General features: G+C 29.5%; 2 protein-coding genes and 1 long non-coding RNA gene across 3 annotated transcripts in view; 1 reads left to right on the top strand and 2 right to left on the bottom strand.

The window, feature by feature from the left end:
• Positions 1-27,028, top strand: part of LOC145333965 (gamma-aminobutyric acid receptor subunit alpha-6-like) — a 162,902-nt gene that overhangs the window by 42,529 nt on the left and 93,345 nt on the right. Inside the window, exons 2-3 of the mRNA XM_080179226.1 lie at positions 2,459-2,533; positions 21,075-21,150. Coding sequence (XP_080035352.1) covers positions 2,459-2,533; positions 21,075-21,150 — 151 coding nt within the window. The remainder of the gene's footprint in view (positions 1-2,458; positions 2,534-21,074; positions 21,151-27,028) is intronic.
• On the bottom strand, positions 8,795-9,481 carry LOC145334315 (uncharacterized). Its single transcript, XR_013884803.1, has 4 exons — positions 9,410-9,481; positions 9,256-9,320; positions 9,134-9,198; positions 8,795-8,847 (listed from the first exon to the last, which is right to left on the bottom strand). It is a non-coding gene; the product is annotated as an uncharacterized LOC145334315 (long non-coding RNA).
• LOC145334399 (uncharacterized) lies at positions 9,774-14,756 on the bottom strand. Its single transcript, XM_080179853.1, has 8 exons — positions 14,711-14,756; positions 14,223-14,273; positions 13,771-13,828; positions 13,379-13,434; positions 12,646-12,714; positions 12,328-12,375; positions 12,023-12,052; positions 9,774-9,853 (listed from the first exon to the last, which is right to left on the bottom strand). The coding sequence occupies exons 1-8, from the start codon at positions 14,754-14,756 to the stop codon at positions 9,774-9,776; spliced, it is 438 nt and encodes a 145-aa protein (XP_080035979.1).

The raw sequence follows: 27,028 nt of genomic DNA, 5'->3' as shown, positions 1-27,028 counted from the left end.
CAAATCTTCTACCGTTTGCAAGAATGGCTGAAAAACGCTTCAAAGTTGAGATATAGAGCTAAAAATGTATACAGAGGGATATGTACCAGAATATATCAAAGTTTGAAGGCCATATCTTAATCAGGAAGGGAGTAGTCGACTACTGAAAATCCAATTTTTTTCTTGCAAATGGTAGATGATTTGAGCATAAGAAAAATGCGCTAAAACCATTTTTAGATGTTGTCACCTAAGTTTTGAATTTTACATTTTACTGTACTTTTTAATAAAAAACTGAAATATTTTTTTTAATGTTCTATTAATTGCATTAAAAAACGAAGAAAATAAGCCATTAATCATGACATTCTGATAACTATAAGTGGGGTAAAATTGCTTTCAAAAAAGTTCTCATAAAAAAAACACACTGTATATAAATTTAAAACAAGGATGATAAAATCCATAAAAATAACATAATATTAGCTCTTTGCTTATTAAATTGTGGCTAATTATCCCAGGAATCATCAAAAGTAGGGAAAAAAAGCAAAGATACACTTCTTAGTTACAGATAATAGTGTATTATTTTATTTGTACCTTATTGTTTCAGAACTACTCAAGAACTTAAATAACTGGAAATAAGGGGGGTTTCCTAGTTCCACTAATATGTTAAAAGGATGATACTTATTTTTATTGTTCTCTATAGGTTAATCTTTAACATCTTCAGGGAGGGAGGGGATATTGGGCTGTTTATTACTCTTGTCCCCAAAGTTTTCACATTCGTTATAGCTCTACAACTTTGGGGACCTTGAATTGAACTTTGATTGGTTAGTTAATTAAGTTGAGTGTCTATATATTATTATCTAAAGAAGGGATAATTTTGTGTATCATTATCGGGAATGTAAATCAATTTATCGGCCATTAGCCTATCCCTTTTAATCCCTGTACATCTTAGCTTTCATAATACCTACATTGTTCATATTTTACTAGCGAAGCTACTACATAAATATTTTTTTTCTTTAAGTAAAATTTTACATAAAAAAGATCAAATATATATAAAGAAGTGAAACGTTAGGATCTTGCAAAAATCTGAATAGATTTTGTATTTCATTTTAGGAAAGCTTTACATACCTATATGGCATTAGTGGGATGGTTTTTTTTCTGAACCCCCGTTCCCCTCTATGCTAGGGATGCTGAGGCTAGCATCATATAAGCTAACAGGGCGTTATCCTCTTAGAAATTTTTTTTTCAATTTTTTTAAATTTTGTACCCTCCCCCCCCCCCCCCCCCCCCGACTAACGACGTACAACTATTTTAGGTTAGGTTAGGTTATAGGCTTGGGAGCCGAGCGCTGCGGCTAGGCAGGCAAGGGTGTCGAGCGCTGCGGCTAGGCAGGCTAGGGAGCCGAGCGCTGCGGCTAGAGTTCATAGTTCGCTATCGGGAGGGGGGGGGGGGGGTACTCAAATTTTCAACATTGAAAAAAAATTTCTAAGAGGAAAATACCGCTAACAGTTAAAGCATATTGATAGTACTTTATTGTGTATGATTATATATATAATTTTGTTTTTATGTATGTCTGTTTGTTTATCTGTTTTTCTTTTGTCTGTTTTCTGTCTGTCTGTCTAGCATACAAGGGTATCTAGTATATTATAATAAACAAAAAGTAAAAGAAAACGTCACAGCTTTTAATTCTATTCACATTATTTATAATGAACAAAAAGGTGTCTTTGTCTTTTATAAAGGAGTTTTTTCTTGTATATAAAAGTAAACAATGAAAATGTTTTTATCCATCTATCTATCTATCTAAATATATATCTATCTATTTATCTATCTATTCATCTATCTATCTATCTATCTATCTATCTATCTATCTATCTATCTATCTATCTATCTATCTATCTATCTATCTATCTATCTATCTATCTATCTATCTATCTATCTATCTATCTATCTATCTATCTATCTATCTATCTATCTATCTATCTATCTATCTATCTATCTATCTATCTATCTATCTATCTATCTATCTTTCTATCTATCTATCTATCTATCTATCTATCTATCTATCTATCTATCTATCTATCTATCTATCTATCTATCTATCTATCTATCTATCTATCTATCTATCTATCTATCTATCTATCTATCTATCTATCTATCTATCTATCTATCTATCTATCTATCTATCTATCTATCTATCTATCTATCTATCTATCTATCTATCTATCTATCTATCTATCTATCTATCTATCTATCTATCTATCTATCTATCTATCTATCTATCTATCTATCTATCTATCTATCTATCTATCTATCTATCTATCTATCTATCTATCTATCTATCTATCTATCTATCTATCTATCTATCTATCTATCTATCTATCTATCTGTCTATCTATCTATCTATCTATCTATCTATCTATCTATCTATCTATCTATCTATCTATCTATCTATCATATCTATCTATCTATCTATCTAATATTACAGGTGTGTTGGTGACTATACCAGAGAGCTATGATAAAAATGGCCTCCCCAACGAAACTCTGACAGAAGTAAATATAGGTCAGTACTATACTAATATATACCAAGACTAACAGGGACTTATACAGGGAGGGAGGGGATATTGGACTGTATATTATACTGTTAAAACCAGCTTGTAAAACTTTGGGTACTTTTATGATGCTGTGAGTATTGGTTTAAAAAATATGACGTAACAAAAAAAAATTAGCCAATTAGAGGCCGTTATTGACCAATGGCGGCATGCGTAGTGGACTCTCATTGGCTAATTTTTTTTGTTACGTCATATTTTTTAAACCAATACTCACAGCATCACTTTTATTAAAATGTGATTGGTTGGTTCATAACTAGTAATGTACAATCATTTTAACCAATATATTTAATCATGAAAAGGAGAATTTAACTTTATCATCATTGGAGAGACATATCAATTCATCCATTGTCTTATCCCTGTTGATCATTTAGTTTTCAATAAAAGTACCCAAAGTTTTTGAACGAATGAGATGACGTGATAACACAATCTTGGGTACTAGTGGAATTTACAGCCCAATGTCCTCTCCCTCCCTCCCTGCATGTATAACATTATCAATTCATTTGAACTTTATATTTTTGTTACACCATAAAAGCCTTTAAAAGTCATCAAAAATAATCCCTTTTTTTGGAAATTATGTCTATTTGCGAATATGAGACGATATATGAATATGGTAATCTACAGAATTGAATCCTTAACTTAAAAATATTGGCATTCACTATATATTTCTAAGTTTAGGTCGGTTTCAGAAACGTTATTAATACAGAATTACTAAATAGATGGACTGATAGATGTAAAGATAGATTCATATAGAGATTTAATAGATAGATTGTTAGATAGATTTATATAAAAGTTGATAGATAGATTGGTATACAGATTTAAGAGATAGATTGATAGATAGATTGATAAATAAATTGCTATATAGATTGATAGATTGATTGATAGATTGATAGATAGATTGGTAGATAAATTGATAGATAGATTGATAGATGGATTGATATATAGAGTAATAGATAGAGTCATAGATAGATTGATAAATATATTAATAGATTGATTGCTAGACATGGCTAAAATAGATAGTTAGGTATCCAGAAGGAATTATTTTCTTGGCTGTAATTATATGTCTATGGAATCAGACCACAATACTACTCTGCAATCATAAACAGCTATTTGTCCATGAAACTAGACTAAACAAAAACTCTGTAATTGTATTTGTTCATGGAAACAGACCTTAATAATAATCAACAATCATAAACTCTGTAATGGTCTGCTGTTATGTGTCTATGGAACCAGACTAAAATTGTACTCTGTGATTTTATTCATTTATTTGTCCATGGAACTAGACTGCAATACTTCTCTGTGACTTCATGCAGCTCTTTGTCCGTGGAACTAGGACAGAATTGTTTTTGACAGTTCTCATTTAAAGACCGTTGGTATGATATTGTCATCAAAGCTTTTAATATTTAAATATATTGAGTTTACAGAAAAATAGGAGATAGGTCAATTGTGGATAAATTAAGTTTTTATCATAGTAAATAGATATGGAATAATTATGGATTTTAATGGACAGTAACTTAATGAATACCCCCAATTATGATAGACAAAATTAACTCAATTAAACATTTAAAAACTGGTTGAAAAGTTTTTGAATAAACAAATGAGAGAAAAGTACTTTTTTTAAAATAAATAAAAAAAATATTTCATACTTAAGATTTGAACTATCAAAGCAATGAGAGAAAAGTACTTTTTAAAAATAAAAAAAAATATTTCATACTTAAGATTTGAACTATCAAAGCAATCAAAAGTTTAGATTATAATATTTAAGCATTGATATGTACAAAATTATCTCTTAATAATAAAACTTTTAGATTACCTTTAAATTAACAAATTTTAATAAAACTTTTAAATTAGCAATAAATTAACAAATTTCTACAAGATTGCATATTAAATATATACACATATACACACATGGATCTACAGGAATAAGACAATGGCTGATAAACAAAATTACCCTGTCTATAGTTTACAATTAGGGGTTAAAACGCTTGGATACTCTGAATGAACCAACCAATAAAAATGCAACAAAATTTCCCAAAATTTTTGAGCCAAAATAAAATAAAACTTGTTGTAAAACTTTGGAAATTATTGTAATAAACAGCCCAATGTCCCCTCCTTCCCTGGAAACACACAACTTTCAAAACTACTAAATAACTAATCAAAATACAGCATTTTTTTAAAACTTGACCTACATTAATTTTAACTGTGTTGGAATATAATGTTATCTTTTCATTCAAAATATGTTGTTTGTTAATGCAGTCCTAGATTGTTAGTTTACCTCTCAATTTGTTGCCTATGCTTGTATCTAAACCTTTCTTTATATTTAAACCTTTCTTTCCTGACCTAATAAAGTAACAAACAATCAAACAAGAAGCTACCTCCGTCCCTTTGTATTTAATTAAAACAATTGAGAATAGAAAATTCCTGTATCATTAGTACTTTAAGTGTTATATTATCAATGGGATTTATTATACCTGTTTTTTGGAAGCTAAATGCTAAATGTTTTTAGTGAATTTTAGAGTAGCTTTGATTATAAAATCCTTGGAAATACATTTAAAAGAAAAAGGTATAGACCTTTCAAGAACAGAATATTTATGTATATGTGGATTCTTAATTCTAAATTTCTAAAAAACAAAGCTTTTATATTTGGTTTGTATTTTTAAGAGGAAAGCTATTCTATGTTCCATCTTTCTGTCTTAATTCAAAATTTACTGGTAACTTATCCTGCTATGGTTTATTATATTAAAAATTTAAAGGATTTCTTGTGAAGATTTGTTGCATTATAAGTCTGACAAGAGTTTGGGTCTTTTTAATAATACAGTAATTTTGATGTGCAACTTATCAATATTGCCATCCTTGTCCTTTTAAAAAAATCAAATACGAATACAAACAAAAAATGATTATGAAATAAAAAAAACATGATTGAATAAAATAAAAAAAAATATTTGCCACAAATTTGAATAGAAACAGAAAAAAACGGAATTTATTCAATAAAAAAATAGTCAAAACTTTTACAATTGTTTATAAAAAAAAACTACTTGACTATTACAATTGATTTAAAGAACAAAACTAAAAAATCTTTTGATAAATCCCTGTTAAAATAGAATGAGCTTCTTTATTAAACTTTTACAGTTATGATTATACTACATTTTTTATATAAAGCAAACCATTAATTTGTTAGAAAAGATTAATCATAAGTTAATTTTATTTGAGTTAAATAATTTCATCTATAATTTAAAGATACAAGTACAACCAAAACAAAATATACTGGACTAATCTTTTGATACAAGTTTTACAGTATTTACAACAGGAATTGACTTCTTGTTTAAGGTTTTAGTTGACACTTAAACTGTACATTCCAAAGGACTCAAAATAAGTTTTAGAAGAAGATATATCTGTAATACAAAGCAGAATGTATGGAAAAAAATGATGGAAAATCTACTATGTATTAGATTAAGATAATTTACCTCAAAAATTTTGAAATAAGTAAAATTTTGAAAAGCATATTTTCCGTGATTATACTGTAAAATACAACTGACTTCTAATTGTAAATATACTGATATTGTCAATTAAAGGGACTGTGAACGTAAATTTTTCTCATCTTAATATCAAATCTTAACATTATCTCATTCATAATATCTCACAGATAGAGCAAAACGCGCTTTTGTTTGCTTAAAAAACGGCTTTTTCCGACGATTTTTATAAGGTACGGGGAAAGGAAGAAATTTTCCGTATTATATAAAATGTGCATTAAATTGCTTTTTTCTCCCATTATAGCTAAAATTAAACTTTTTCACATAGTTCTAGATTTTTCCTAACAGTTAAGCTGGCTTTTAACATAATCCTTGCTTTTATCCAATGTATAGTTACTTAGAAATTGATAAAATAAGCAATATTTTTTTATTGAAAACCAAATACAATAACAAAGCCAGAAACAGGTTTTTTATTAGTATCCAATTAACTTTAAATGGCCCATCTCTCGCCCACCTTTAATTACAAATTTGTAAATAATAAAGACGCAATATTTCTTTATAAACAGTCTGATAAAAGTGTAAACTAATTCTCCAAAGTGGGTTATTTATTGTTCAACACAATAAAAAAGGATATTATTATTTTATATAACCTATGAGATTCAACCCTTTGTAGACAGTGAGGTATTTTTTTTGTCAATAATACAAATTTAAAATATGTCTTTATTACCTAATTACTACGTTATAAAAACACGAATTGGCAATTTTATAGCATAAAATAAATCCTTAACAGTAAGTAAATTGTTTCAACTATATATGACAAGTTAAATATCCCTACAAACATTATAAGAAACAAAAACGTTCAGTTTTTCCCTGTTTTTTCCTTTTTCCCTCTCAAAATACCATAAAATCAAGGCATTATTTCTGGATATTTTTGTGAATAGGACATTTTTGGTTGATCAGTGTAGTGAAATGTGCTTAGTAAATGTTAAGATTTGATAATCAGATGAGAAATTTTTACGTTCACACTCCCTTTAAATGTTCTTTCTGTTAATTAAGGCTGATCTTTAAATAAATAATTCAAGACCACTTATGGATTAAATTCTGTATAAAGTTGGTTAACTTTGACCCCTAAAGATTCCTAACTTTAAAAACTTTAAATATATAAAGCTAACGCATAATTTGTTATATTTTTTTGTCTTTTTTTAGTTCTATCATATTTGTCTTACTAGTTTAACAAACAAAATTTCATAATAAATTTATATAAAGATTTAATGTTCAGTTTAATCATTTAATTTCAATTTAAGTCAAGGAAAAATGACAAATTATGTACAAATTAGCATGGTTCTTAACTAAAAATAAATCTAAGTAACTAACTATTAAAAATTAAGTATGGTTACAAAGGTTCAAATTGCTTGACAGTGGTGTACCCCCCACAGACACACCCTCATAAAACTGTCAAAGGTGGTGTAATTTAAAAATTACAATATCCCTAGAATTATTCAAGCTACATGCTTCATTAATTAATTCAACCTTTCTGATTTTCAACCAGAAAAATTTAAATACATAATATTATTCATTGGCTTATTCAAAGGTATTTTATATGTATCAAGAATTAAAACATTTCATAATATTATTGTTATGTATGTAATAACTGTCATACTATTTTTCTAACAATGAAATTACTATCTTAAATTAACATTTTCTCTTAAATTTATTTCATCTGTTTTAACATTAAAAGAAACAACTACAAAAAAAATCTAAAAATTTAAACAAACAAAAGGTTAGGTATTCCAGCTGCCCCAAACTTTTTTATTGGTTCATCTAAAGCCAGTCCTGAAAAAAAAACCAATTTATTAGTTACTAATCTTATGGCCCTAGAGGTCTCTAGGGGCATTGAGGTGAAAAGGGGTGGGGGAAAAAAATCAATCACCCCAACCATTTTTAATTTTATCTAAGAAAAAGTGAAGAAAATATAATGTGACAGGTTTATTTTTTTTTAGCATTTTTCTTGGAAAAGTTGGAGATCCCTTAATCAAAATAAATATCAAACTTCTAAGGACACACACACAATAGACATCCTGTTACTTTTACATGATAGTGTAGGCAAATGTACATTGTTATTATGAAATGGAAATCTTTATACAAAACCTGTGTCAAACCAAGTATAAGTGGCGACATCAAATTGTTCAACCTACACAGAAAATGTAATAAATTTAAAATATTTTCTCTCATAGTATTATAAACAGCTTTCTATTGGAATCTTGGTGCTAAGAAAACTGGTTTTATTCCTATAATTGTACATTTATATATATATGGAAAACTGAATATAATTCGATGCTAGACATAGTTTTTGTTGAATGGATGAGAACTGGTTCTAATCCTGCAGTTACTAATTTGTTTCGAATATATATGAGAAAAAAAAATTATAAAATTTTAGAAAGATCAAATCTAACTATTATTGAATCTCCAATTGCAAATGTTCCTTCTGATGTTGTAACAATCTTATGTTCAGATCTAAAATATAATTGAAATTAATAACTTTTTTTCATGTTTTGGGAACTTTTATAAAGTTTTGGGTACTTTTACATACCTAGGGTATGCCATATCTGATGCTGACTTCCAGATCTTATTGTCTACATCGTATATCTCAGTACTAGCCAATGCCATTGTTCCTTTAATTATTGAATTGTAATAATGGATTGTTACAATAAAATGTAAATAATGTTTGATTAATGCATATTTTTACCTCCTGCCTCTTTTCCACCGGATATAACAACATTAATTTTACCATTGTTTTCCTAGAAAATGATGTATGCTTTGATGATAAACTCAAGGCATTAGTTAAAAAAGTATACCTAAAGAAGCTATATCTGGCATGTGACACTAATAGTGAAAGTAAGGTAAATGCCTTGGCCTATTAACAGGTACAAATCACAACAATGCAGTTTGGACTTCAAGACAAAGACAAGACAAGATGATGCTCTGGCTTATAATTGAAGGAGAACTAATAAGCACCTAATATATTTATGCTTTGATGATTTCTTAAATTATAAATAGTTATGTTTACAACAATGACATATTTACCTTAAAAAGTGCACAACCATGGTATTCTCTCAAAGTTTGTGGTGGGGCAAGAGTGATAATTTCTTCTAAAATATAAATTAATAAATTTCAAAAAAGTATACTCACAACTTTTAAATATTTACCAGATAAGACATTGTATTCCAATGCACCCTTTATACCAATGAACATGAAACTAGTGTCCTTGAGCCTAAAATGTGTTTAAAGGTAATTTTTATATTTTTTGTCTTTATTTTAATATAAAAATAAGAAGAAAAGATACAGCAAATTCTTCAGTACCTGACAGAACAACCCCATTGCGATTCAAGTTCTTTTGGTAGGAATGTGGAATCTTTAACAAGCCATGTTCCTGATACAATTATATCATTTGTATAATAATGTTAATTTAGCATTTTGAAAAAAAATATAAATGGTACAATTTTTGGGTATTTTCTATTTCATGACATTGCTTTGTAAGGGGCATTTTGACGTAGTTACAAAGTAGCTTTTTTTAGGTTAGGTTATGTTTGATAAATGTTAATGAATCCCCCGCAGAGTTAGGTAATTGGCCACACAGGGTTAGAGCTAGAGATAGAAGAAAAGAAAATACAACAAAAGGCCCTTAAGATTCAATGTAAAAAAAAAACTACAATTCCCCAATTTTCTAATCACCTCTCTCTTCAAAATATTGAACTGGTCCAGTCATATAATCTCTTGCATAGTATGAGTAATATTTATGTCCACCTAAATAAATAAAAATCATTTTAACACAGAACATTGGATTAGCACTAACATTAAATAGTGGATGTTTTCATGTGATTTTTTTAACCTTGTAGAAACATTACCTCGTTGGCATGTTATTTTATAACATTTATAATAAGTAAAAAATAATACACCTTGATTACAAAGTATTAATTTGGAGACTAGTATTATTTGTAAATTTAAACGCCGAAAAGATTATAATGTTCTTTTTATAAATACATATTGAAAACATAATACCAATTATATAAAATCGGTCCAATACAATTGCTCCACTAGGACCATACCCCCTTTCTTTTTCTCCAGAAACCTAAAAAAGTAAATCTTCTCCTGTATTGCTATTAGTAGCGAAGTTACTCTATAATTTGAAATGTCTGTCCGTCTGTCTGTCTGTCTGAGACAGAAAGGGGGAAAAATGATTTTCTCGCCTCCTATAAAAGATAGAGAGCTGAAATTTGTAGGGATTAATTTTGTTAACATTCTTCATACTTTCACTAAGTTTCATTAAGATTCGTTAATTGGTAGAGGTGCTAGATCAAATACTACATTCTTAAGTTTTTATGATTTTCTCAACTCCTATTCAAGATAGACGGCTGAAATTTTCAGGAATTGAATAATTTCATATTCGGCATACTTTTATTATTTTTGATTAAGATTTGCTTATTGGTTGGGGTGCTAGTTCGATTCCTAGATTTTTAAGTTTTCATGATTTTCTTTACTTCTATTCAAGACAGACGGCTGATATTTAAAGGTAATATATAAGTTAACACATTACATATCCCCACATAGTTTCATTAAGATTTGCTTATTGATTGAGGTGTTAGATTGGTTCTTAGATTTTCAAGTTATAAATCTTAAAGGTTTCATGATTTTTTAGTTTAATGTTTTTTTTTATGAAACTGCAACATAGTTAATTTTTGCCAGATATCCATCCATAATATTTGTGCTTTGCTACTTATGGATGTTGTCATCCTTATTTTTAAATTTTTATTTGTTTAATAACTTTGTGATAATGGTCATATTTTAAAATACTTACAGAGGTGTAGCAAGATGAAGAGTAACAAGCAGTTGCTAAAATTTTTGCAATAATTTGCAATTATTTAAAATTAAATAAAAAAAAACTTACAGCACTTTCAATTCTGGATTGAAATTAAAGTGAAGGAAATGTTTTCTTGCATTTATAAATTCTTTTTAAATTTAACTTCTCATTTTAAATAAAAGTAACAGCTTTTCAAACATAATTAAAATATGCCTAAAATATAGCTAAATAGTAAAATTATAATAATATGCTAAAAATACACAAATTATTGCATTCCTTTAGTAAAATTGTAGGGAAACACATAAGTTTTAACAAACAAGAATCCAAAGCCTCTAAAATAGAAATAATAAGATCCAAAATTTACTTGAAGAAGTGATAGCTATGTTCATTAATCACATGAAAAAAACCTCAGGTAGAATTGATGTAGAACATGGAAAAAATAGGAAAATGGTGGAGTAGGGAGGGAGTTCCAATTATTTTACAAAATTCACAATATTGTATTTAATGCAATAATAATAATGATACTAAACCTAAAATACTCAAGAACCCCCTCATCTCTAGTGTAGTAATCATAATAAAACTTGATCAATGTTTGGATTCCAGATGTTGTTGATATTTTGTGAACATCATCTCCTTTCTATAAGAAAACAAGACTTTTGCCCAAAAAAATTGCCAATCTTGGCCTTCTGTGTTTGACAGATTTTTGTCTAATGCCGTAGACTCATGTCAATAGAATTGAAATTTTAATGTAATAAATTCAATCTTTAAAATCTAATTAACAAAAATATTTTAAAATTTTTTTTTATAAGTTTTAATCTAAATAAATAAATCTAAAAGATAAAAAAGGTCATCATTATTTTGATACATTGCCATAAAAAATCACAAACAGGTTAATTGATTTTTAAAAAATTAATTCAGTTGTTGGTTATAGATGATTAATACTTACTGGACCCATGACAACAGCTACTGTTGGTTGACACTCAAACAAGTGAATATCTTTATCCCAGGAACTTTTACCTTGTGAATCAATATGCATCAAAAGTTTTATAATTAATAATTTATTGTGTAAATTAAATATATAAAATGTTTTTAAATAAAAATTTTATATTTAGAACCTGTGGTAGAATTTGTTGAACAATACATCCCTAAAAGAAGCAACAAATATAACAATGATAATTTTTCCAGTATGGCTATAAAAAGCGTTTAATATCTGCTTGATTAAAAACAGTTTTCAGCCATACTGAAAAATCATGTATTGTATATTAGACAATTTTCTATGAATAGTAAAATGAAAAATAATATTAATTCCAGTTGTTAGCCCAAACAAAACTGGTTTTAATCTTATAATTGTAATTTTTTATAATATACAGGATAAATGTTCTAATGAAATTCAAAGTTGATCTGATTTTGATATTTTTACCAAGATGTTTAGCAGCATAACCAGGATCACAATTTAGGAAACATTTCTCTGAACATTGTAGTGTATTAGTTTTATTGTTTAGTAACTAGAAGTTAATCCATGCTGATATAATGGTTTTAATGATAATCAATCTTTTTTATAATTTTATACAAAGGAGAGTGTTAAAATTTATTAGTATGCTTATAAACATTAATTAATCTTGTTGCTTTACAATACGTATTTTCTTAATGGAGTTCTATGTTCATCTATCATATTATTATGAATCATTTATAATAAACTGTTTGCATAAACTAAGAAACTGCAATTTTATAAATAAACCTGATTTGATATTCATTTGACAATACCAATGTCCATTTGGGGGGTCAGAGGGCTTTTCACAACCAACACCTTTTAAAATAAATATTTATTTGCAACTGATTAATATCTGGTGGATTGGAACCAGTTCTCATATTAAAAAATTATGTCTAGCATCGTATTATGTCCAGTTTTCTACAAATATAAAAATGTACAATCATAATATTAAATCCAAGGCATCTATGGGCTAAAAAAACTGGTTTTAATATTATAATTGTACATTTTATATCTATGGAAAGCTGCTTATAATACGATGCGAGAAATAACTATTACTCTTCTCCAGAACAAGCTTTCCTTGTAACAGCGGATAGCACTTATATGCCTTCTGAATCACATGAATTTTATGAATTTATGAATTTCACTAATTGAAAATTTTGTCTTTTATTTGGCTATTTAAGAAAACAACGTAAATCATAAAAAATGTAGAACTTTAATACCTAGGAGGATCTAAAGTGAAAGGTCAATGGCTGATAAATTAATGCACATCCCAAATGATAATACACAAAATTACCCCTTCTGTAGATTTCAATCAGTGGTTAAAAGCTTGGAGACTCATCTTAATAACCAACCTATCAAAATTCAATAAAAGTCCCCAAAGTTGTCAAGTTAAGGAATAAGAATTGTAAAATTTTAGGGACTAGTGTAGTAAACAGTCCAATGTTCTCTCCTCCCAAATCTCTTCAAGAATTAATAAAACCTGACATAAGCCAAGCAACAGTAGTGGTACCATCCTTGTAACTCAAATCAGTGTCACTATAAAATTAAAATTTTATAAGATTACCTAGTTAATTATCTTTTTAGGACGAGATTTCCTTCAATTTAAACTTATCGTCTGGAGAAACATCCAACAGACAATCAACCCTTTAAATGTGCAAACTTTCATAACTTTTAGACATTGTCTTGGGATGGTAAAAGTTAGGTTTACATATGATTTTGTTTGAGGAAAAGAGTTTTCAGTTAATTTGTTTCTTAAAGGGGGGCTGTCCAGAATTAAAAATTACTAAAATTAAATTAACCACATTCAAAATAATACCAGCAAGAAATTAATTTACTAAAAGATTGACTTGTAAATATAAAAAAAACACTTACATTAATCCTTTTAACTTGCACACTTGTTTAGTAACATCAAAATTAAACAGTTGACATCCTGAAATTAAGAGATGAAAATGTCTCATGCGATAAATCTCATTGAAGGTTAATGTTTTAAAGTAATATTATGCAGGGACAAGGGGCCAGGATTCTGACAACCATATTTGCCACTTCCTTCTTCCCTTATTACAACACAAAACAAGTTTTATGCAAACATTACGCCACATGACATATTCAAATTGTAAGCAATTTCAAATGGATGGAATTAATTTGCTGAATCACAGCCCCTCAATTTTTAGCATAATGAACAATGATAAAAATTCTCATTTTTAGAAACTATGGTTTTAGAAAATCTTTTTTCTCTTTACATACGAATACATAATAATGATCAAACCAAAGCAATTTTGGGAAAACTTAAAAAATAGTAAACATTAGATTTCCATTAATTGTACCTGTATAATTCAGACATTCAACACTGCAAGCTACCTCATTATAAATTCCACCTTGAATTTAAAGTTTTAATCAAAAAATAATTTGTTAGAGAAGATGTACAAAGATATTTTAGTCAATAAAAAGGATAAATAGTTATATTACAAGTGAAAGGAAACGAAAAACAAGAATGATAACATCCATAATTAGCAAAGAACACTAAATAATAAAATGGAAAAAAGTACAAAGTAAGTTATAGAGCAAATGTTAAATTTTTTATTACAAAATGAAAATAGGGAGAGAATATACAAAAACTCAAAGTGAGTAATAAAACCTTTAAAGAATGAGGTTTATGTCTTTTGATGCATTATCAACAGACAGACAGACAAAACAATGTTTTAGTTGTGGTACATCATTGAAAATTTCAGCTTTCTATCTTCATTAGAAGCCAAGAAAACTCATTTCCCCCATAACTTTACTGACTGACTGACTGACGTTAAGAAATTATTACCTCTAGTAGCTAGATTGACAGTATTAATTTCTATAACAGATTTCATGGTGAAAGTTGCAGTAGAAATCTCCACAGCACACTGACATTGCCTAAAGTAACAGGATGTCTATGTGAGAGTTTGTATACATTGGGCTGTTTATTAAATTGGTCCCCAAAGTTTCATAATAACGTCTACTAATTCTTTGACTTAACAAATTTGGGGACTTTTATTGAATTTTTATTGGTTGGTTCTTTAAGTTAGGTGTCAAAACGTTTCAACAACGAATGTAATCTACAGTTGGGGTAATTTTGTGCACATCAATCAATCGGCCATTGTCTTTTCACTTTTGATTTCTGTCTTTCTGTATTATGTCTAGTAAGCGAAGAGACTTATCATTCCACAATTTTCAGAAAAGTTTTGTATTAGGAGGTTAAGTCTATTTTAAGAGGACTGAAATGGATATCTTAGTGTTCATAAGTAGCACAGCAATAGCAAATTTAACGAACATTTAGCGCTTTTAAACAAAGTATTTAGCAATGATGAATTTTAGTGTGAAAAAATATAAATCAGTTAGGGGGGGGTGGGAGGGTGCATAGTTTTTAGTAGCGAAGCTACTCTATAATTCACTTTGTCCGTCCGTCCGTCCGTCAGTCAGTCCGTCAGTCAGTCCGTCAGTCAGTCCGTAACGCTATGGGGGAAATGGGATTTACTCAGTTCCTATAAAAGATAGAATTCTGAAATTTTTTGACAACATTCCCATCATTAAGAAGCACAATTGACTATAAAACATCATTGGCGGTCGGACCGATTTAGCAGGTTTTAGGCTATTTTTATATTTTTCACATTTTTCTCCATATCTTCAGTGTTTATGGTCCGATTTTCAAAATTTTTTCAGTTACAGACATCAAAATTAAATTTCCCGTCGTTTAAAAAAACAACCATGAAGGCCATACTGCCATTTTAGCAGGTTTTAGGCTATTTTTATATTTTTCACATTTTCCTCCATATCTTCAGTGTTTATGGTCCGATTTTCAAAATTTTTTCAGTTATAGATATAAAAATTTAATTCCTGTCTTTTAAAGAAAACAACCATGACGACCAGACTGCCTTTTAGCAGGTTTTAGGCTGTTTTTTTATATTCTTAACATTTTTTTCCATATCTTCAGTGTTTATAGTCCGATTTTCAATTTTTTTTCAGTTATATATATCAAAATTAAATTTCCCGTCTTTTAAAGAAAATAACCATGATGGCCAGACTGCCTTTTTGGCAGGTTTTATGCTATTTTTATATATTTAACACTTTTCTCCATATCTTCAGTGTATATGGTCTGATTTTCTAAATTTTTTAAGTTAAGGATTTAAAAATTAATTTTTTGTCGTTTTAAGAAAACAACCATGGCGGCCAGACTGCCTTTTATCAGGTTTTTGGCTATTTTATATGTTTTACATATTTCCCCATATCTTTGTTTATTTTGATCCAATTTTCAAACTTTTTTGGGATATCAGTATCAAAATGATTTTTCTCATTGTTATGAACATCTTTAACATAATTTACTTTGACCATCGTCATTATACAAAATAAAACAAGGTTTCATGTTTATTTTATCCAATAAATCTATTCTTGATTTTAGTAAAAACCTTTTAAATCTACTTGTACGTATTCCCATCTACGATTTTTTGTGCTTCGCTACTTATGGATGTTGTCATCCTTGTTTTTTATATATCTCTTTATTACTTTAGGTCAGACTCAGGTTAAGTTATAGTTGGTATTTGGTATCCCTGTAGGGTTAGGAAAAACCGCAGAGGTAACACATAGAAAAGAAAACTTTATTTTTCATTAATTTTAAAAATGATGGTGAGGTTTTTATTATTGCTCAAAAGCACCAAAAACATTTTCATGGGTTGAATACAGTTAAATCAATTTGTCCTTGATTTTTATCCAACAAAAAATTTAAGTTAATGTATTTTTAAATGAGCAGAAAACTTAGTTTAACAACTTAAATTTTACTTTACCTAATTACCAGAATAATAAGGCATAACTTGAACACAAAATTGTCCATTATTTTACCATTGGACATTCTGTATAATACTAGTTACTTAAATATAAATAAATTACTAGAGACATGGTATAAATTATTATTATAATCATATTTCGTCTAAATAATTTATAATTTAGTTAATTTAAGGGCATACATTGTTTTTTTAACTATGGGCTGTTTATTGCACTAGTCCCCAAAGTTTTATTATAATGTTTTCTTATTTGTTGGTTTAACATTTCGGGGGACTGTTATTTCAATTTTGGTTGACTAAGACGAGCATTTAAACATTTTAAACACTAATTGTCATTTGTACAAGGAGAACTTTTGTGTATCATCATTGGGGATGTACATTAATCGGCCATTGTCTTATCCCTTTAGATCTCTGGGTTTTATAATTAAGTATTTTATTTTATCTGAGGATATTTCTTTAATTGGAGGGAGGTGCGATTGTACTGTATTATATACTAGTACCCAAAGTTATATATTGAATTTGGTCCCTAATACTGTTAATATTAGATCTTTGATTTGCTTTGTATTTAACTTTGGTATAAAAATCTTCCTGTAGTAAACTTTATTCTGCAGATGGAGTATTTGTCTTTATAATAATAGGGGGTAGAGTACATTGACTGTTATACAATTTGTAAGTTTTTTGGGAAAAGAAAAAAGACGTTTAATATAAATAAACACTTTTTCTCTAAATTTAAGTTGAAGGTTGGGGGCAAATACACATTAATTCATATTCTTATTGCCCCAACTATCTTATTACGTTTGACGCTTTGCTAAATAATTAATTTACTATGTCTTATTAATTTATTTTAGAAAAATCCATTTAAATTCAAATAACTTCAACCCCCCACCCCCCAAGAAAATAGCCTAAAAGCACCACAGGACCAGTTGGTATATTCCCTGAAGAGTAGAATCCAATCAGTTCAGTGGTTACCGAGATCTTAAGTGACGGACAGACAGACAGACAGACGTACGGACGGACAGACATCAAGCTACTTTGTATTCAGGAATAAGGTATAACCAACAAGCAAAATAAATCTAAAATAATATTTGGGGGGCAAATGGAGAGGTCGTCAATTTTACGATGTGTTGCCCCCCAACGACAGCTGAAAAACACGTATAGGTTTCGTGATTTTCTTCCGAATTAATTTCGTTATTGGTATGAGCTGCTTTGTATTATAGATGAAGGAGAAATAATAAAGGGGGGGGGGGTAGTATGTTTATTCAATGGATATATTATATTTAATCACCAAGAAAGTTAGGTAATTATTCAGGGAAAAAAATGCCCGAAATTTCAAAAACTTTGGGAACTTATATTTAACCTTAATTTGTTGGTTGGCTTCTTCCCAACAATCTAAATCTAAAGAAGAGGGTAATTTTGTTTATTTATAGGGATGTTTATGTATGTATATAGATTTATTGTTCATTGTCCTATCCCTAAAGATTCCTGGGTAAAATTTATTCTATAATTTATTTGGTCAAAATACATAATTAATATCACAATATAGGGACTATCAAATACCTTCAGGGTTTCTTAAGGGATAAGACAATGGATGATAATTGATGTACATCCCCCCCAATGATGTTAAACAAAAGTACCCCATATGCTAATGATTATCTATTTTTATACGCTGGGTTGTATCAAATTTTATGAGCCAACAAATGAAAGAAAATGTTTGTAAAACTTTGGGTACCAATTTACTGGCCCCTTTATTATTCAACCCAATTTCTTATATATTGAGTGTAAAACCCAGGAATCTAAAGGGATAAGACAATTACTGATAAATTGATGTAAATCCTCAATGATTATGCACAAAATTACCCCTTCTGTATATTAAAAATAGTGGTTGAAACGTTTGAGCACTCAACTTAATGAATCAACCAAACAAAATTGACTCAAGCTAAATTTATTAAGCAAACGAATAAGAAAACGTTATTATAAAACAACAGCCTATTGTCCCCTCTCTGTCTAGGTAAAGCCTATTAATTTTAACAATAAATATATTTCAGAATATTAGATCATGTTAAGTAATTTCATTATATAAAAAATAATTAACCATTAATTATGCAAAATTTAGGCATGTTAACTTTACTTGAAAGTGGAACATTTATTTTTGTGATTTACTTTGGGTTCAGTGTAAGCAAAGGAATAGAAGAACGTGATTATATAACTTTGGGGACCCATGTAATTTACAGTTCAATGTCTCCCTCCATGTAGTGTATCTAATAGATTTGGAGGGGGAAAAGTTAAAATCCCCCCCCCCCCCTCAAGTAATTTTAATCAACACAACTAGGATTAATAATAAATATTTATATTCTTTGTGACTTTTGAGGCAGGGATCTAAAGGGATAAGACAATGGCCGATAAACTGAAGCTCATCCCCAATGATGATACACAAAGTAAACTTTCTGCAGATTACAGATAATGGTTGAAACGTTAGGACACTTTACTTAATGATCATTCAACTAATAAATCACCAAAGTAAACAAATAAGAAAACATTATTATAAAACTTTGGGGACAAGTAAAAAAAACATCCCAATGTCCCCTCCCTCCCTCTCTGTTACTTGCCAAACTTGGTACTCAATGAAAGTTTAAAATAAAATTTTTGTCGTGTACTCAAGAAACTTTTGGCCAACTCTTGAGCTAAATTAAAATTGATGTCTGCTACATTTTGTCAGTTTTAGATAGATAGATGAATTGATGGATGGATAGATAGATAAATAGATATATATATGTAGATAGATTTGTAATTTAAAATTAAATGGCTATAAAACCATTAATATCCTCTGGATAAAACCGGTTCTCAAGAAAACTGAAAAATCATTTATAGCATTGTATTACAGACACTATTCTCAAATTCTAAATTAGAATTATACCTGTTTTGTTAACCCAGACCATCAATCCCTTGGGACTATACAAAAATGATTTTTAATTTTAATATCCGCGAAAAGCTGTCTATAATAATATAAGATAAATAACTATTATAATTGTTTTAGGTATTGATATCAAAGAAATACACAACGTTCTTTTCTTGCTACTTATAGATATTGTTTTACTTTTATGTGTTAATTTGCAGTTGCCAAAATAAAATTATAGATGTATAATCCAGACCCTTTTTGTCTGCTAGAAAATTGCTTTTTGTAGGGACTTGGCTGTGTTTATATTTTTGACGCTATTAGATGGTTTCAAAGACCTAGTACAAAATCTTGACAGGGTCCTAGCCCCTGTGGACATAGTTACATATAGCTCATGCCCCCTCTTTTCTTTTTACTTGAATGTAAATATTTATATTTATTTTAGGTATTGATATCAAAGACATACCCAACGTGAACGATCAAGATATTACTTTTTTACTACTTTTGGATGTTTTCATCCTTCTTTTATTTATAAAATTAATATAGAATATACGTAGATATATATTAACAGTCAATTTCGTCAATTTAGGTTGCTACCAAAGTCCCCATTTATTATTCTGTTCGTTCATCCAGTAGAAGGAAAGGGTATGGAGTAAAGAGGTGGATGTTTGGTATCGTTATTTTAACCAGCAATTAGTAACACTTTATTAAAGTACATTAAATTTTGGTGCTACTGTGGTATGCGGCAACTCTGGGCCATGCAGAAACCAAGACATTATAGTGATGCTACGCACCCAGCTAAATCCTGTTATTCTACAATTGTAAAGCCACCTGCGAATATGTCAGATAACGGTATTGATTTCATCTCTCAGTTGTCCTGTAAGTGGAGGGAGGGGTGTTACCCCTCCCTCTCCCTTCTTAAGCACCGGAACCTTCCCCTTCAACCACCAAGTTATCAGCACCACCTCAGCCCTGAGGATAAAGGATCTAAGCCTTCCCTCACCGGATAGAATCACCCCCACACAGACTGTTGTTGTCACAGTAATCATCAAACCTTCCCTTTTAGTACCCAGACCTACCACTCAACCCCTCTATGCTTATCTACCTATTGTGCTGTTCCATGGGCTATCCTGCCTCCCCCGGACAGGGATAGCCATCTACCTAACCATTGCAACTATCTATGTTTTACTTGTATGATTTATCTTTAACTATCTTTATTCCTAATCCATATGTATTTATATTATGTTGTACAACTTTAGTAACCCTTAGACCCTGAATAAAGAAACAACTGAATAGACTCTGTTTATTATTTAGTGATTGCTAGAGAAGCGTAGCTTCTCTATAGTATAGGTGTCCACGTCTGTTCACACTGCCGTAGTCATTTGAACTCTGGTGTCTGCCATTTATCCTAGGCGGATACCACACTACATCCAAGCAATAATATATCGTTTTTTATTTATATATTTTTTTTATTGTTACAGGTATTGATATCAAAGACATACCCAATGTGAATGATCAAGATTTCACAGTCACCCTCAATGGTTTCTTTCTAGTAAGGTAAGAATTTCTTTATTATTACTGTGTAATAGTTACCTGTGACACACAGAAAACTGTCCCGAATTTGTATTAATTTTGAGGAACAAGACTCCAGTGACGTCATATTTTTCTTTCCCGAAAAGGGGAAGGGGGGAAGAAAATCTCTTCAAAAGAGATGAGGAAAACCCCCTTTTCTCCCATCTATTTTTTCTTCCCCCCTTCCCTTTTTTTCTTTCCCCCTTCCCTTTTTCGGGAAAGAAAAATAGGACGTAACTGGAGTCTTGTTCCTCAAAATTAATACAAATTCGGGACAGTTTTCTGTGTGTCGTTACCTGTACTTTTTATACATGTAAAAAATTTCTTATTTTTACTGTATAATAGTTAACTTTCCTTCACAGTCACCTTAAATTGTTTCTTTCTAGTTAGGTAAGATTTTCTTTATTATTACTGTATAATAGTTACCTGTACTTTTTAGACAGTTGAAAATTTCGTTTTTATTTCTGTATAATAGTTACATGTTCTTTTAACCCTTACAGATCGGGGGGGGGGGGTCATATTGAACCCCCCCTCTAGTTTTTCAATGTCATTTTTTTTTGTAGGTAAGATGGAGAGCTGTGACTTCATGACTTTTTAAGTTTAGTAATTATGCGTCGGCAAGAGTTGATTTTATTAGGATATCTGGTCTGTGTCGGTCGTGGTGTCCGGTCAAAGTCGGTTGGGTAGCACCAAAATTAAAAAAAAATTCTAGATAAATCTTAATTTCTACATTATGACTTTTGTGTATAAGGTAGAAACCTAAATTTTTTTTTGTGAATACTGAGATATCAATGACCTTATGAGAAAAGTGGTGTTATGACCGTTTGACCGCACCATGACCGACTTTATGACCGATTTTTATCCGGCTTTTACTACAGACATATATCATGAATATCGTGGCTTCTATTACAGCTAGAGACCTATAAATTTTTTTGGTAAATTCTTGAGCAACAATAAACAGATAAAAATATTAATTGGCGCCGCCAACCGCCGTTTTACCGCCGTAACCGCCGAAAATGGCGGTTTCCGTTATTTGCCGTTTTTTGGCGATGATCAGAAAAAGTAATTTTTTTGTTATGAAAAATAAAAGTTTGTCATAAAATTTGGTCATCCTAGCTGCAAAATTGGCCACTCTACAGCTGTTTTAAAATTTAGCGGCTGGCCGCTAAAAAGCGGCTAAGGAGCGGCCTGACTGCTATGACTAGAAAAAGTAATTTTCTCTAAAAATACACATGAATCACCAGAAAAAAATTTTACGTCTTTATCTCTAACAGAAGCCGAGATAGAGGGGGAGGGTCAATATGACCCCCCCCCTGATCTATTAAGGTGGGAATGGGGGCCCGATCTGTAAGGGTTAATTAAAGTTATTTTCAATGGTTAATTTCTAGTGAGGTAAGATTATCTTTATTTTTACTGTATAACAGTTATCTGCCCTTTTTAGTCGGGTAAAAACTTTTTTTTCTTTTTACTATAAAACAATTAAATGTTCTTTAAAGTCAAACTTTTACAGGTATTTTGGAAGGGATGGTTTTTAAACCCCCCTGTAATTTTTCTATGGGGTTAATACACCCCCATTCTGCGCGCTAATGTTAGTTTTTCTATCACTATAGCTCTGTTTTTTTTTCAGGGAAAGAGGGGACATTTGGTTGTTTATTACTCTAGTCCCCAAAGTTTTGATAAATATGTTTTTATTCGATGGATAACAACTTTGAGGATTATATTGAATTTTGATTGGCCGGTTCACAAAGACGAGTGTTCAAGCGTTTCAAACTACTAATTGTAATCTACTGAAGGGGTAATTAATTGTGTGTATCTTCATTGGGGATGTACATTAATTTATCGGCAATTGTCTTATCCTTTTAGATCCCTGGATATTTTTTCAATAGAAGATAAATCATACTTTATAGGAAATATTTCATATAAGGTGCAAAAAATAAGAAAATTATGATAAATTTCTTTCTCTTACTTTATCTCTTTACTAGCGGCTACGCCCCTAGAGGCCTCTAGGGACACCTAAATATTTTTTTGCAGTACCACATTGATACAGACAAACAGACATCCTGTTACTAGCAGATGCGCTCCTTACATCTAGAAGCTCTATATTCGATCAAGGAAAGTGAAAAATAGCCCAAAAAACATATTTGAAAATCAAATAGCTTAATACTATATCCAGGGACATATAAGAAGCTTATAATGGATAATTCAATTAATTCATTATTTTAAGCTACGAAACAAAAAAGTAATAAGATTGATGCTGTGAGTATTGGTGCAAAAAATATGACGTAACAAAAAAAATTAGCCAATGAGAGGCCACTATAAATTTTACCATTGGTCAATAACGGCCTCTCATTGGCTAATATTTTTTGTTACGTCATATTTTTTGCACCAATACTCACAGCATCAATAAGATTTCAAGATTCAAGTTTTCAAGATTTTTGGGATGGATAGGTCTATATTTAGGCTGTTTTTTAACTACGTTATTTTTTTGGTTTGCTTAAACTTTGGGTACAATTTTTATGTTGATTGGTTGGTTCAAAAATATAAATATCCAAACTTGTCACTTATAAATTCAATTTTGTCAATATTGGCAATATATTTAAATTTATCGTCTATTTGGTGAATCCTTGAGCAATACGGAACTTTCGTGATGAGAAACGTCATGGACGTTTGACCGCTCCTTGACCGTTTTTTACTGATTTTATAAAAGGCGATCTGACGAATATGACTAAGATCCACCTAAAATTGGGTAATTTTAGCTTCAAAATTGGCTGCTCTACAGCGGTTTAAATATCTAGCAGATTTTTTTTGTCTCTATTTGTAACAGGAGCCGATATAGATGGGGGGCATAATTTGCCCCCCTCTCCCACCGATCTATTTAGGTGCGATTTGGGGGTAAGGGTTCAGTTTAGTGTCCTAAAGTTTCAAGCACTAAAGTTTAACTACAGAAGTGGCAATTAAGTGTATCATTGGGGATGTACATAAATTTATTAGCCATAGTCTTATCCCTTATTTTAGATTTTGACAGATTTTAAAAGATAACTTTTTAAATTTTAATAATTGATTATCATACTTTTAATTGATAAGCCAAATTGACAATATATCACTGAATTTTCAAGAACCTTAAGGAATATAAAGCTTTCTGCGGCTTGAAAATGAAAATTGTAATATTAAATGAACAATGAGACGATGGCCTGGGCTAACAAAACTTGTATTAATTTTATGATTCTTTTTTTTTAAATTAGAATTGTCTGTGTACGATGCAATTCATGATTTTTACGTTATGCTAAGATTTGGTTTTAACACAGCAGATCAGTTTCAAAGCCACACTGTAAAAGCTATACTATTGTTCTTAGGTTTGATGGATATATAAGAAAGGCATTATATTTGTTTCATGTTTTCCTTTTTGTAAAGTCAGTCTGATACTTAAAATTAGCCATTTTTTGTATTGTTAGCGGATTATGCCAGTAGGATACTTAAACGATGCTATTTAATATTTTAACACAGTCCGCTTATCCTATTATATAAAGTAGTAAGCGTTTTTTGTCTCTCCTGAAGGATCTTGCTAACCGCTGAACCGAACTGTTCTCCTTTACAGTGAAGCTTCTTATAGGTTCTGGGAAGGTTTTAAACTATTTTTGGGGAGGGTGTCTTTCCCCTCCTCCTCCCAAAAATAAACTAAATTTAAAATAGGATTAGGTCGACTTTTCCCTCTCCTACATTAAGTGCCCCGGGCCCTAAAGGCTTCTAGGGGCATAGCCGCTAGTACTTAATAAAAGTATATCTATATATCATGTATTTTTTTTACTTCGACTTTAGGAAAACTTTATTAATTAAGGGGAACGACCATCCTATTTGAATTTTAGTTTTAAGGATTAGGCTTATTTTGAATTAAATGCTAAAAATAAAAAAAAACCAATGCCTTTATTTTTTAAAGATTAGATTTATTTTGAATTCAATGATTATATATTACCTAACAATATTAGAACCATAATTTTTTTTTAAATTAGGCTTTTTTCGAATTTAATGTTGGGAAATAACAATAAATTAACATAATTTTTTAAAGAATTAGGCTTATTTCAAGTTCTATGATGAAACTATAACAATATTAAACCCAAATTTTTAAGGATAACAGTAAACTTTTTAAGGAGTAGACTTATTTTAAATTCAATGATATACTAATAACAATAATATACAATAAAGTTTTTAAGGATCCGACTTATCTTGAAAAAAACATTAGCAATGTAAAACCATTTTTTAAAGGATTTAGAATTCAATTATGTCGAAATAACAGGAAACATACAGTTTTAAGGATCGGGCTTATTTTGAATTCAATGCTGCAGAAATAACAGTAATATAATAGGAAGTTTTAAGTATTAGGCTTATGTTGAATAAAACAATAGCAATATTAAAACCCTCTTTTTTAAAGATCAGGCTTATTTAGAATTCAATGCTGCAGAAATAACAGTAATATAATAGGAAGTGCATCAAATCCATTTGTTTATCTATCATCATTTTCTATATCTATCTATCTATCTGTCAATCTATCTATATATCTGTCTATAACAGTAATATAATAGGAAGTGCATCAAATCCATTTGTATATCTATCATCATTTTCTCTATCTCTATCTATCTATCTGTCTATCTATCTACCTATCTGTCTATCTATCTATCCATCGTCTTTCTCATATATCTGTCTATAACAGTAATATAATAAGAAGTGTATCAAATCTATTTGTATATCTATCATCATTCTCCCTATATCTATCTATCTATCTGTATATCTATCTATCTGTCTATCTATCTATCCATCTATATATCTGTCTATAACAACAATATAATAGGAAGTGCATCAAATCCATTTGTATATCTATCATCATTCTCTCTATATTTATATATCTATCTATCTATCTATCTGTTTATCTACCTATCTATCTATCCATCTTTTGAAACAATCATTTATCTGTCTATAACAGTAATATAATAGGAAGTGCATCAAATCCATTTGTATATCTATCATCATTCTCTCTATATTTATATATCTATCTATCTATCTATCTGTTTATCTACCTATCTATCTATCCATCTTTTGAAACAATCATTTATCTGTCTATAACAGTAATATAATAGGAAGTGCATCAAATCCATTTGTATATCTATCATCATTCTCTCTATATTTATATATCTATCTATCTATCTATCTGTTTATCTACCTATCTATCTATCCATCTTTTGAAACAATCATTTATCTGTCTATAACAGTAATATAATAGGAAGTGCATCAAATCCATTTGTATATCTATCATCATTCTCTCTATCTATCTATCTATCTATCTGTCTTTCTATCTATCCATCTATTTATCTATCTACCTATCTATTTATCTATCCTTTTAATCATCTATATATCTGTCTATAACAGTAATATAATAGGAAGTGCATCAAATCCATTTGTATATCTATCATCATTCTCTCTATATCTATCTATCTATCTATCTATCTGTCTAGCTTTCTATCTATCCATCTAAATATCTATCTAAGTTTCTTCATAAGCATTTATATAACTATCTATCTATCTATCTATTTGTCTATCCATATTTTTATCCATATATTTATTCACCTATCTATCTAACTTTCTTTATAACCATATATTTATATATCTTTTTATCTAGCTATCTATATATTTTTGAATATATTTACCTATTTATCTATCTATCCTTATAATTATATATTTATGTATGTATCTGGCTGTCTCTCCATTCTTATAATCATCTATTTATTTATAAATATATCTATCTATATATTTATCTATTCATCTTTATAATTAATCACCTGAGTATCTATTTGTTACTATATATCTTTTTATC

Source organism: Acartia tonsa, chromosome 12 (genome assembly GCF_053477335.1).
Source record: "Acartia tonsa isolate MP-2025a chromosome 12, ASM5347733v1, whole genome shotgun sequence".
Classification (NCBI taxonomy): Eukaryota; Metazoa; Arthropoda; class Copepoda; order Calanoida; family Acartiidae; genus Acartia; species Acartia tonsa.
This window is presented reverse-complemented; position numbering and strand designations above follow the sequence as displayed.

Bases quoted from the DNA above. Each gene is read 5' to 3' on its own strand.
- LOC145334399 (XM_080179853.1), bottom strand. From the start codon at position 14,756: ATGAAATCTGTTATAGAAATTAATACTGTCAATCTAGCTACTAGAG. The intron at 13,829-14,222 runs GTACAATTAATG...TCTTAATTTCAG, and splicing joins TGAATGTCTGAATTATACAG to GATGTCAACTGTTTAATTTT. The intron at 12,053-12,327 runs GTAAAAATATCA...TGCTTCTTTTAG, and splicing joins TTATGCTGCTAAACATCTTG to GGATGTATTGTTCAACAAAT.